The sequence below is a fragment of the Mobula birostris genome, chromosome 9 (assembly GCF_030028105.1).
Source record: "Mobula birostris isolate sMobBir1 chromosome 9, sMobBir1.hap1, whole genome shotgun sequence".
NCBI classification, from domain to species: domain Eukaryota; kingdom Metazoa; phylum Chordata; class Chondrichthyes; order Myliobatiformes; family Myliobatidae; genus Mobula; species Mobula birostris.
Window position 1 is genome coordinate 66312871 of NC_092378.1, and position 13769 is coordinate 66326639.

General features: G+C 41.4%; 1 protein-coding gene across 8 annotated transcripts in view; it reads right to left on the reverse strand.

Moving 5' to 3' along the window:
* The window catches only part of ppp1r12a (protein phosphatase 1, regulatory subunit 12A), a 245638-nt gene that overhangs the window by 110765 nt on the left and 121104 nt on the right, over positions 1-13769 (reverse strand). For all 8 annotated transcript variants that reach the window (XR_011887191.1, XM_072268197.1, XM_072268196.1 and 5 more), the window contains exons 6-9: positions 12158-12232; positions 6564-6652; positions 6267-6421; positions 5367-5494 (exon numbers count right to left, since the gene is read on the reverse strand). Coding sequence is in view for 7 of the 8 variants with exons in the window: in XM_072268197.1 (XP_072124298.1) it covers positions 5367-5494; positions 6267-6421; positions 6564-6652; positions 12158-12232 (447 nt within the window). In the remaining variant the exon portion in view is untranslated. The remainder of the gene's footprint in view (positions 1-5366; positions 5495-6266; positions 6422-6563; positions 6653-12157; positions 12233-13769) is intronic.

Below are 13769 nucleotides of genomic sequence, written 5' to 3' on the forward strand. Positions count from 1 at the left end.
GCCCTGACGCCAAGATGTCGGATCTAATGGCTCCGCCACAGGCAAGACAGGAGAAATGGATTCATACTGAAGCCAATTAAAACAGAAAGTGTAATGAGAAAACTGCAAGGAGAAACACACACAAAATGCTGGAGGAACACAGCAGGTCAGGCAGCATCTAATGAAAATGAATAAACAGACGACGTTTCTCTGAGACCCTTCGTTTGGATTGGAAAGGAAGGGGGTGGCGCCAGAATAAAAAGGTGGGAGGAGGGGAAGGAGGACAAGTTAGAAAGTGAGGGGTGAAGCCAGGTGGGTGGGAAAGGTAAAGGGCTGGAGAAGGAGGAATCTGATGGAAAGAGAGTGGACCATGGGAGAAAGGGAAGAAGGAGGGGTACAAAGGGCAGGTGATAGGCAAACAAGAAGAGGTAAGAGGTCAAAGTGGGAAGTGGAAGGAGAGAGGAGAGGGAAGGAAAAGGGAAACAAAAATACAAGAAATTGATATTCATGCCATCAAGTTAGAGCAGAGGTGGCCAACCTGTGGCGCACTGGATGATTAGAAGTGGTGCATTGCACCCTGGTGATAATAATAAAAAAGTAAGCCTACTCATGCAAAAAGTATTAACCAAAAACCAATTTGTAGAAAAAAAAATTATCTATAACAGTAATTCAAGTAGCTTAGAGCTAGAAATGGGTTTTACTAAGAATAAATCTAAAACTTAGCAATTGTTTTTAGCGATTTTATTATTTCGTGCACATCTTTTGGTGAATGTTATCTTCTTTCACATTAATCTGTTTTTAATTGAAAAAAATATTCAATGAGTCAAACTAGGAAAGAAGGACTTTTGTTCTGCAGTCATTCCATAACTGTTCAATACACGTTTGATACTTGTTTGATCCTGAGGCGCCAGGCGTCTGCACCAGCAGTGCGTTGCAGGTTTTTGCCAGTCAGTTTACAATTGTCACTCGTGCACTACGGAGTCGTGCTTTGTTCGTCCTTTGTGAACATTTGCAGTTCTGTACTTTTTCGAAAATTAAGCCTTGTTTTTACATTCAGTAACCCATCACAGTGCAAAAGAAAATGAGCAAAATAAAAGCAGAAAGTGATAGTAAGTGTGAATTCAATAACAGTGGGAAAATGAGTTCTTGTATATAGTGGGTCCGTCAGGAAAACTGTTGTGCATTGTTTGTGAAAACACTTTCTCACATAATAGAAGGCATGATCTTAATAAACACTATAAAACACAACATCAGACTGAAATAGAAGGAAAATTGAAGTTAGTGCTTGGGCCTGAGTCACAGAAAGCATATGTGATTAAGAAAAAGGAAGAAATCAAAAGACAAAATATATTTGTTAAAAGTCTCATTAAGGTAAGTAATGTTTATCTTGTTTTTATATTAAATCAATATATCATGTAAAAATGCTAAATATGTCTATATTAACATTTTTACAAGAATTGAATGGGGGTACAAGAGTTGTATGGCGCATCTGAACTATGTGTGAAAAAATTGACGTATGGAATGTAAAATATTGGCCACCCGTGAGTAAGAGGCTACTAAAATGGAATACGAGGTGATGCTCCTCCACTCTAAGACTGGCTTCATCGTGACAGAAGAGGAAGCCACCTACATGTCAGAACAGGAATGGGAATAAGAATTAAAATGGTTGGCCACAGGAATTTTCACTTCTGCGCGGACGAACTCTTGAGTGCTGTCAGACACATGTCAAAAGTGTGAGCAAGATCAGGAAAGGTCAAGAACTTCCGCACTCAACATTAACAACAGCACCTTCAATAAATCAAACCCAGATCACAGTAAAAGGCACAATATTGTATTTATTAAGATTCTATTCCTAAAGGGTAGTACGGTTAGTGTAACGTTATTCAGTGCCAACAGTCAGTATTCAATTGCCGCCACTGTCTGAAAGGAACTTGTATGTTCTCCCTGTGACTGTGCAGGTTTCCTCTGGGTGTTCCGGTTTCCTCCCAAAGACCTACAGATTAGTCGGTTATTTGGTCACATGGGTGCAATTGGACACCATGGATTTGTTGGGCCAGAAGGACCTGATGCTCTGCTGTATTTTGAAAAGTAAAAGGTACGAATTTGGCAAATGATTTTAAATTTTAAGCTTTTAACCTGACAATCAACTTAACATAGTGCAGGAGTCACATTGCAGCTGATGAACAGAAGTTAAATATCTGCTGAGTAGATGCAGAATCTGCTGGGTTTGTCAGGGGTACAAAACAACCACAGCCTGATGCATTAATGTCAGAGCTTTCATTTTGCCATGGGGTTCCACTTTCCCAGCAGTTAACTTGATAGTAAAAGCTGAGCTGGATCATCTGCATTCTTCAAGTAGGGCAAGAGTTTACAGCCACAGCAGCAGGAGGCCATCACAATCAGTGGGATAATGGAGGAATTCTGACAACTCAAGGGCAGGCATGCAGAGATAAGTGTGGAAGGTCACAAGCTGTTGTCATTGACTCCTTGCTCCTACACATGGTGCACTGCAGCAAGAGCTCAAAATATCTGAGTCCTCAAAAATATTGATGAATTATTCTTCATAAAGACCTCTTAATCTCTTTGTAGTATACGGTGACAAAAACATACTCCAATAACAAATTTACTTTGAACTTTGAAACACCTAGTTTTTTTTCTGTTACCTGAATTCTTTGTAGTGTACTAAGCCGTAAATCACTGCTCCACCAGCTAGTCCTAAAAGGGTAATCTTCTGTTTGCAAATTTTCAATCATAAGCGATTTTCAAGATATTTAAAAAGTACTTTTCATTTAATGACTTGAGAGTCAATAACAATTACTGTTATTTTGCCTCAAAATACTTAAAATCAAAACCCTCCATTTAAAACAGGATTCAGAATTTTTGGGGCTCTAATTTCCTCTCATGACATTGATTCATTAATAGATGAGTGGAACACCTCATCCAACGAGAGGAAAGCCCTTCTGGTATTCCCCATATCTGTACACTAATGTAAAATTAATGATATTCCTAAACTCAGTTAAAAACTCAAGTTTCATACCTCCCAAGAGAAGATTAAATCCATTGCCAGTTCACACCAGGCAAAATGCAAGTGACACAGGAGCAGAATTCTGCCATTCGGCCTATCAAGTCTACTCCACCATTCAATCATGGCTGATTTATTATCCCTCCCAGCCCCATTCTGCTGTCTTCTCCACTTCGACCTTACTAATCAACTTATGACACCCTTACTAATTAAGGACCTATCAACCTCCGTTTTAAATATCCCCAAAGACTTGGCCTCTTCAACTGTCTCTGGCAATGAATTCAACAGATTCACCACCCTCTGGCTAAAGAAACCCCTCATCTCAATTTCACGAAGTTCCTCATTTTAGCTAATGGGGGAGGACCAGGTCATCTCAAAACATAACAATCAGCAACAGATGCCCAATAAAACCATCAATTCCATCGATGTTTACAAATTTTGCATTTCCTCTATGATAGAATGGATATTTTGAATTGACTAAATAGATAAAAATGTGACCTCATTCTTTCTGAAGGCATAGACGACATGCAATAAGTTCATGGATGTTGGCTCTCCACAAGTCACAGGAATAACTCCAGGCTGTCATAATACTCGCCTCACATTTAAGAAACAGGAATTTCTGCAGTTCAACGTTCTCCACAAAGCAAAACTTCTGCACAGAATGGTTATATCACTTGTCTTCAACAGGGCCCTACCCTCAAAGCACATTTGTAATACAATGCACTAGGTGGAATCCAGTTTTCATGGAGTGGATGTTCTGAAAAAAACTATTGGTGTACTTAATCTACAAAATAAATTCACTCACAAACACAAGAGATTCTGCAGATGCTGGAAACCTTGAGGAACACACACAAAATGCTGAAGGAACTCAGCAGGTTGGGCATCTATGAACAGAAATGAACAGTCAACATTTTGGGCTGAGACCCTTCATCAGGACTGGAAAGGAAGGTGGAAGATGTGGGAAGCGGGAGAAGTACAAGCTGGCAGATGATAGTGAAGCCAGCTGAGGGGGGAAGGTGTGTGGGTGGGGTTGAAGTAAGAAGCTGGGAGGTGATAGGTGAAAGAGGTAGAATGATGAAGAATCTGATAGGACAGTACACCATGGGAGAAAGGGGCACCAGAGGGAGAGAGGTGAGGAGAAAAGGAAAGAGGGAAATCAGAATGGGGAATGGAAAAAGTGAGAAACAGAGGGAGAGAAAATAATCAGAAGTGTGAAAAATCAATGTTTATGCCATCAGGTTGGAGGCTACCCAGACAGAATGAGGTATTGCATTGCTCCTCCAACCAGAGCATACCCTCATCATGCCAATAGTGGAGGCCATAACAGACTCATGTTGTTTTGAGAATTAGTCTCCACTTGGAAAACACAGCATTGTCAGAAACATTTTGTCCAGATTTGGCCACAGATGCATCTATTCCCTGCTCAGGCTTACCCTAGCTTGCTAAGAGTCCTTTGAAGAATCTACACACTTGAATGCACAGTTGCTGCTCAACCATTAAAGTCACGCTCATCTTATCTAACACTTGATCCCTCAAAATAATTTTGCTGATTGCAACCACAGCTTTATTTAATTACGGAAGCAAGCTCCCTTCTTCGGTGACGAGAAAATAGATTGTCTTGGCAGTCTACCCGTGCATAAATTGAAGGCATGCAATGTTGACAACAGAATGTACGGTGCCAGTTGCAGGCTGCCCCAGCACATCCTTAGGTTGTGTTCATTGATGACACAAATGAGGCATTTCACTGTATATTTTGATGTACATATGATAAATAAAAATACATCTGAAATACAAATCTGAACTAAATAAGAGATTGCTAACTGAGAGACAAGGACATTTTCCTACACGAGTCTTCAACTCATGAAGAGCCACACAGGGCAATTCATTAAAAAAACGCGTAAACTCACTACTGAGAAATAATGGAACTTTCCATGCCTGTACTAAAGTCAAATCTTAGATACCCATTTCCTGATTTTCCTTTGGTTAATAATTATTCATTTCACATTTGTAATTCAAATATGTATTAAAAAGCAATAACTACATTCAGATCACTTGATGATTCCAACACTACTTCCTGCATACAACAGAAAGTTTAAAGGCAGAGACCAACTGAGCCCACATATCCATAGTCGCAAACAGTAATAGTCCTTTGCACACCAAACTCTTCATGGTAGTTCACAGGATACAAGGTTGTGCTTTATCCAGCTGGGATTTATCCAGCTCTTAAATCACTTTGCCCATTAACTGTTACAAAATTATCAGATATATAAGGGATTTGAAAGCAATGCCCTTTGGCTTCATGGCAAAATCTAAAGATATCAGACTGCCCAATGTAACATTTGGATCTTGATTTGCTTCCCCCTACCTTTTTCACTGGCGACGTTGGTGTAATTTGACTCGTGGGTACAGTAGATGGGGCCACTGTTGAAGACTGTACACTACCATTATTCACACGGTTTATAATATTTACAGTTGCTGTAGGTTTGCCTTTTTCTGGAAGATAAATCAGCTCATTGAGAATTTATTGAACAAACCCAGAGGAATAATTCGCAGTATTACAGAATAGTATACTTATAGGGAGGAAAAAAAACACAATAATTAGCACATCAGAGGGTACCAACTGAAATTACAGACTGAAGCAAAAGATCTGAAGTATTAGAGGACCACAGGGGTCAAGCGTCTTGGTTCCGGGAACTGGACACAAACCAATGCTGCAAACGCTGGCTGCTGTCTGGTATGAATAATCACAGCTACCTCACCCCATCTTCTAAAAGACAGACATTTAACATGAACATGTAATACCATTAACGGCCAGTTAATACAATTAGCAAAATATAAGAATAAGTGCAAAAAAATCTTGTAACTATGTTGTTCATGAAACGGGAATGATTGCTAATGAGAAGTGCTCAGTGAAGAAAATTCATTCCTCTTCACCATTAATAGACCTCATATTAAATGTTGCAAATCCACAGTCTTTAGTGAAGAATATTAAATAAATGCAAATTTTAAGGTGAGCTAATAAGATTCAAGGTTGTTTATTGTCATTCGTCTGTACCAAGTGTAAAGAAGAACAAAATGATTGTTACTCCAGATCTGATGCAACATAAGAAACACAATAAACAAAGATCACAACAAAAAAAAATACAAATACATAAGATTAGTTTCTAATCATAGACCACAGAAAGTACATAAAGTGAGCTTGGTACAGATAATCTTAACCCATCAAATTTATGGCGAACAATCTGAAAGATAGCGGAGAGGTTACCTGTCTCAGCTTCTGACTCAGAGTCCTCCTCCTCCTCCTCCTCACTGGAACAACTAGAGTCATCTTTCTTACCCTCCTCTTCTTCACCCGCCTTCTCCTGCTCCAGGGATTCTGTGGGGCCTGTAATCTTCTGCTCATTCAGCAGTGTTTCTTTACTGTCAGATTAATTTCAAAAAGGTTTAAACCAAATGAAATCCTAGCATCTCTTAAAATCTTGTTTGAGCAAAATCACACAAGTTTTATTTCCCAACAGATGCAATTTAGTCATCGCTAACTTGTACTTCAACTTCCACTTACCTTTTGATAGGTTTTAATTGTTGGTTGTTTTCCACTGTCGTGGTTGTCTCAATCAGTGGGGATTTGTTTGCTTGCTTTTCACTAATAAGCTTTGGGGAAAAAGATATCTTTATTTAATGAATATTAAACAAGTAGGGTTAAATAAATTTAAATAACTAAAACCCACGTACTCTGGCGAAGTTGAGAATTAGGGAAAAAAATATTCATGTGTCTGAACATCAGATGCAACAAGTGGACAGCTTGAGATTGCTAAAACTGGGAAACATTAAATAGAATGAACAATGCAGCAACAAACATGAACACTGATGGTCCAAAAAAAAATCATTGACTGAAGGCCTTTCGCCACTTCCAACCCATCCAGTGGACTGCAGCAAGAGTTTAAAAGGAATGATACAATTCAGAAAGCTTCAAATTGACAAATATGAATCAAGTGAAAACTGAAACAAAATATGTATTTTTTTTTACTAACTTTTCTGGATGTCAAATGCCATCAAAATTGGCATATAAATGTCACTGTAGTAGGTGATAGGTTGTGTTGGCACATGGCCAAGTGGTTAAGGCATTCGTCTAGCGATCTGAAGGTCACATGTTCGAGCCTTGGCTGAGGCAGTGTGTTGTGTCCTCGAGCAAGGCACTTAACCACACATTGCACTGCGACGACACTGGTGCCAAGCTGTATGGGTCCTAATGCCCTTCCCTTGGACAACATTGGTGTTGTGGAGAGGGGAGACTTGCAGCATGGGCAACTGCCGGTCTTCCATATAACCTTGCCCAGGCTTGCGTCCTTGTAACCTTCCAAGGTGCAAATCCATGGTCTCACGAGAGTAACGGATGCCACTACTAGGTGATAAGTGAAACCAGGAGAGGTGGGGGCTGAAGTAAAGAGCTGGAAGTTGATTACTGACAGAGACAAGGTCTGGAGAAGGGGAAATCTGATAAGAGAGGGCATAAGCTCATAGAAGAAAGAAAGAAAAAAGGGAGGAGCACCAGAGGGAGGTGATGGGCAGGTAAGGAGATACGGTGAGAGGGGGAAATGGAAATGGAAATGGGGAATAGACACTAACTCAAAGTCCCTTTGCTCTTCTATGGGGGAGGGGGGCAGTTACCAGAAGTCCAAAACAATCAATGTTCATGTCATCAGGTTGGAGGCTACCCAGACAGAATACAAGGGTGCTGCTCCTCCAACCTGAGTGCGGCCTCATCTCAGCAGCAGAGGCGGCCATGGACTGACATGTCAGAATGGGAAGTAGAATTAAAATGGGTGGCCACTGGGAGATCCTGCTTTTTCTGCTGGACAGAGTACAAGTGTTTGGCGAAGCAGTCTCCCGATCTACATCAGGTCTCACCAACATACAGCAAGGCACACCGTGAGCACCAGATACAGTAGATGACCCTAACAGACTCACAGGTGACGTGTCCCTTCACCTGGAAGGACTGTGTGGGGTCCTGAATGGGAGTGAGGGAGGTGGTGTAGGGGCAGGAGTAGCACTTGTTCCAAAGGGAAAAAGGCTGTGGTTGAAGAGAAGGAAATTCCACTCTACTGCAAGATAAAGGGGAGCTGGTCATTTAGACAATTGAAATTCAATCCAGAAAGTTGTCAAGTTATGCATTTAGAAAGATGGAGCAATCAAGGAAATGAGAGGGTGCTGAATGACATAGAAGAGCAAAGGGACTTGGAGTTAGTGTCCACAAATTTTTCAAGACAGGGGGATAGGGTAATAAGATAGTTAAAATGGCATGTGGAATATTTTCCACAATTAGCTGAATATAAAATACAAAAGCATGGAGGTACACTCAGTGGCCACTTTATTAGATACACCTGATCATTGATGTAAATATTTAGTCACCCAATCATGCAGCAGCAACTTGATGCATAAAAGCATGCTGATGTGGTCAAGAGGTCAGCTGTTGTTCAGACCAAACATCAGAATAGGGAAGAAATGTGATGTAAGTGAGTTTGACCATGGAATGATCATTGGTGCCATACAAGGCGATTTGAAACTGATCTAGGATATTCACCCACAATGGCGTGAAAAACATCTTTTGGGCAGCAGTTCTGTGGGAGAAAATGCCTTGGGAGCTGAAAGGAAGACAACAATAACTCAAATAACAACACATTACAACAGTGGTGTGCAGAAGAGCATCTCTGATTGCACAGCATGTCAAACCTTGAAGTGGACGGGCTACAGAAGCAGAAGATCACACTGTGTTGCACTGCTGTACCTAATAAAGTGAACACTGAGTGCATGATACAACATGACTTTTACAGCTTGAATACTTCTCAGGTTCTGGTCACTCTGTGACAGGAAGGGATTTTTGCACTTTAAGGTTCAGGAAAGACTTACAAGGATGTTGCCAGGACCCAGAAAGTTTAACTGAAGAAAGACTGATAATCTCAAGTTGCTTCACTGAGAGCAAGTGAGGCCAAAGAGAGATGACAATTTTTAAAAAGTTTAGGAAGAATAAATACAGAGAGTCATTACGGTAAGTACAGCAAAGTAGTCAAACAAAAATTTGCAGTAATGGATTTTACTGCATTTAATGGATTTTAATGGAAGATTAATTAGGTGAGAAAATTATTTTCATCCTAAGAGTGGTGGTGGTTCAGTATTCTCAGTCAAAGTGTGGCACATGCAGAGAATTGCAGCACATTTACAAAGTACTGCAATGAACACTTGAACAGGGGTGATCTGCCCTTGCAGATCAGGCAATGCAAGGAGTGGTCAGTCCATGGTGTGCCTTTTGTCCTGACTGGTGCAGGCACAAAAAACAACATGGCTGCCTTCTATATCACCAATGTTCCATGATTCTAGAGATGGGAAAGAGTACCACTGATTACTGACCACCAGTGTAAATCACCCCGAGAGCAGGGCTGAGAGAGGAGAATCAGGGTGGAGTTGATGGCTATGGCAGAGCACATGGGTTGACAAGGAAATAAATAAGGTGGATGTTAGCTGTCCGAGAGCCAGCATCAACTTGACAGGCCAAACAGACTTTCCCCACAAGAAAGATACAAGTCTTATGAAACATGAGCGAAGCCAAGGTCAAACAGCATGTGAAAAGAAAAGCATTTAAAGGTAGTCTGAGCATTTGATGGAACGGGTAGAGGTACACCAAGGGAATGGATATATTGGCAGGAATGAAAGAATGACAGAATTCAGTTTGGAAACATTTCACGGAAGAATATATTCCTCTCAGAAGCAAATTTATGTCAGTGAAAGAAGAGCTATGGCTTTTCTCTCTGGAATGAAGGAGAATGAGAGGCAACTCAACAGAGGTGTATAAGATGATGAGAGGCGTAGATACAGTGGACAACCAGAGACTTTTTATTAGGATGGAAATGGTTACTACAAGGGGGAATAATTTTAAGATGATAAGAGGAAATTATAAGGGTGGTGCCAGAGGTAGCTGTTTGACACAGTGATGGATGTGTGGAACACACTGCCAGGGGCAATGATGGAGGCAGGTACATTACAAACATTTAAGAGACTTTTAGATAGGCACATGCGTAAAGGAAAAATGGAGGACTATGTAGGAGGGAGGGGTTAGTTTGATCTTGGAGTAAGTTATAAGGTCAACATGACATCATGGGCTGAAGAGCCCGTACTATGCTGTACTTTCTATGTTCTAAGTGAAGCACAAATTGGGTGCCTCAGGTATACATATGAATCTGTGCCAGTGTCACCAAGAATAAGTAAAGGCAATTACATGGACACAGCAGTAATCATACACATTCATGAAACCAGAGGGTGGGCAGCTGATGGAAAGAAGGGTGAAGTTGATTGTTGAAAGAGATACAGGGCTGCAGAAGAGGGAGGAGCACCAGAGCGAGGTGATAGGGAGAGAGGGCAATGGAAATGAGCAATGGTGAAAGGGGGGCAGGTGGCAGCATGACCAGATGTTCAAGAAATCAATGTTCATGCCATCAGGCTGGAGGCTACCCAGACAGGATGGGAATGGGAAGTGGAATTAAAATGAGTGGCCACTGGGAGATCCCGCGTTTTCTGGTGGACGGAGCGTAGGTGCTCAGTTAAGCGGTCTCCTATTCTCCATTTCCGCTGCATCTGCTCTCAGGATGAGGCATTTCGTTCAAAGAAAGGGGCCTCCCTTCCTCCACCATCAATGCTTCCCTGAACTGAATCTCTTCCATTTCGCGCACGTCTGCCCTTACCCCATCCTCCCAACACTTGTCCTCACCTACCACCCCACCAGCCTCCGTACCCAACACACACTTCTCTGTAACTTCTGCCATCTACAGCAGGGTCCCACCACCAAGCACATCTCCCCCTTCCACTTTCTGCTTTCCACAGGGATCACTCCTTACTCGATTCCATTGTCTGTTTGTCCCTCCCTATTGATCTCCTTCCTGGCACATATTCTTGCAAGCAGAACAAGTGCTACACCTGCCCTTACCCCACCTTCCTCACGACTATTCAGGGCCCCAAATAATCCTTCCAGGTGAGGCAATGCTTCACCTGTTAGGGTCATCTACGGTATCTGGTGCTCCCTATATGGCCTCCTGTATATCAGTGAGAGCCAATGTAAATTGGGAGACCACTTTGCTGAACACCTATGCTCCGTCCACCAGGAAAAGTGGGATCTCTCAGTAGCCACCCATTTTACAGAAAACGACTCTTTCATGCCAAATTTTGATTCCACTTCGCAGTCCGACATGTCAGTCCATGGATTCCTCTACTCCCACGATGAGGACACACTCAGGTTGGAGAAGTAACACTTTATATTCTGCAACACACATCAAAGTTGCTGGTGAACGCAGCAGGCCAGGCAGCATCTCTAGGAAGAGGTACAGTCGACGTTTTGGGCCAAGACATCCTGATGAAGGGTCTCAGCCCGAAACATTGACGGTATCTCTTCCTAGAGATGCTGCCTGGCCTGCTGCGTTCACCAGTAACTTTTATGTGTGTTGCTTGAAATTCCAGCATCTGCAGAATTCCTCGTGTTTGCAACCTTATATTCTGTCTTGGCAGCCTTCAGCCAGATGGCAATAACATTGATTTCTCGAACTTCCAGAGGCTTACAGCTAGGTACAGGTATTGATTACAGCTGACATTTCAATGACAAACTCTACCACCTTCTGCAGGGATGATGGCTTGGCATGACTAGTCCACCTAACGAAGCATGTGCAGGCATCATCCCTGAAGATGATGGCAGAGTTTGCCTTCGAAACACTGGCTATAATTGACACTTGTACTCACCTGGAACCCCGAGAAGAGTTTAATGTCTACAACATTTAGATACACTCTCAAGGGTATGTTAAGAAAATTATATTCACTAATTTGTTTCCTGAAAAGGTTTGAAACATTGAACAAAGCAAACAGTGGAGAGTGACCCACACACTTAAGTACATTAATCATGCTCTAAATGCAGTACTCAGCAGCTCTAATTGCATGCGTTGTGTAGATATGGCAAGCAGTTTAAAGGTTTCCTTCATCTCTTGCTGTTCAGTTTGACAAAGCTTTCCAAGAATGCTCCATTAATCTTAAAACACAAGTTAAGCTTGATTCAAAACTTATTTTCTTCCACCAAGAAGCAGGCAATGAGTTCAAAAGCTATTACAAATTACAGAAACTTACCAAATTCTGTTTTTTTTGCAACTCTTCTAAGTACCCAAGAATGTCCTCATCTGCTACATCAAATGCTGTCTGACCCTGTGAATAAAAAGTAAACATCTGAGAGGCCAGAAGTATAACATTCAAAAGAACAGTAACTAAACAAAAAAATTCTTTGAGCTTCCAGCTGGGTACAGATATTGATTTTAACCAACATTTTTGATGCTTTCTTCATCAGAGATGATATGATGTCGAGCATGTTTAGCCCAGTGGTGTGTCCGATTGGTTAGTCCTCATTCAATCAGGTTTCTGCTCTCCCATCTTGTTTACAATCAAATTCCAGTTCTTACTCAGAGCAAAATCTTTGTCTTTGTTAAAGTCTTGTTTTCGAGTAATATTTCAATAGCTTCCTTCACCAGGTGTTCCCAAAAGCCACTGGCACAGCACAGTAGTTCTGTGCCATCAAACTCAATCCAATGGCCATTGAAGCAGAAGGGATGTATCCATTTGAGTTACGTGGAGAAACTGGCAGTAGAACACTGCATTTGCACTGGCCAAAGCATTCACATTGTGCCGCACCAATGGTTTTTTTAGGACTGCCTGGTGAAGAAAGCCACTGAAATAAAACTGGAGAAAAATAATCTTAGCAAAGCTCCAAGTAAGAACTGGAATTCAATTGTACACAAGATAGGAGAGCAGAAACTGGATTGAATGAGGAATAACCAATCTAGGGACGGAAAACAGGGGTGTGTATCTATATATCTATCTCTCTATCTCTCTCTATCTCTATATATACACACACATACATACACATACACACACACACACACACACACACAACCAGACCGAACATGCCAAGGCATCATCCCTGATGAAGATGGCAAAGTTTGTTATCGAACTGATTAAAATCGTTATCTGCAGCTGGCTGGAAGCCCAAGAGTTTATCTGTCGTATATGCCGGAAAAGCACTAGATCCTTTTTCAATAACTAAACAGTTTAAGAGAATACACCTTGCAACTTTCATAACTACCCTCGCTGAACGACTCAGCAGCTCTTATTAGCAAGGGAATAAGCAAAATGTGTAGTGAGTAAGCAACTGACTTAATATTAAAACCACAGTAAAAGGCCTCCTGCCATTGAGCACATCTAGAAAGACTGCTGCCACAGCAAAGCAGTATCCGTCATCAAGAACCCCCATGATCCAGGCCACGCTTTCTTCTCACTGCTGCCATCAGGAAGGAGATACAGGAGCCTCAGGTCCCATGCCGCCAGGTTCAGGAACAGTTATTACTCCTCAACCATTAGGCTCTTAAGCCAGAGTGGATAACTTCACTCAACACTGAGCTGCTTCCACAGCCTATGGACACACTTTCAAGGACCTGACAGCATACCCTACAGTATTATTTATTTACTTATTTTATTTGTTAGTATTGATTGTTTTTCTTATTTGCACAGTTTGTTAGTCTTTTGTGTGTAGTTCTTCATTGATTCTATCCTAATTCTTTGCATCTGTTGTTAATGCAAGAAAATTAATCTCAGGGAAGTATTTGGTGACAGTACTTGGATAATAAATTTACTTAGAACTTTGAAATTTCCTGGCCTTTCCAACTACGTCATAACCCAAGAATCACTTAAA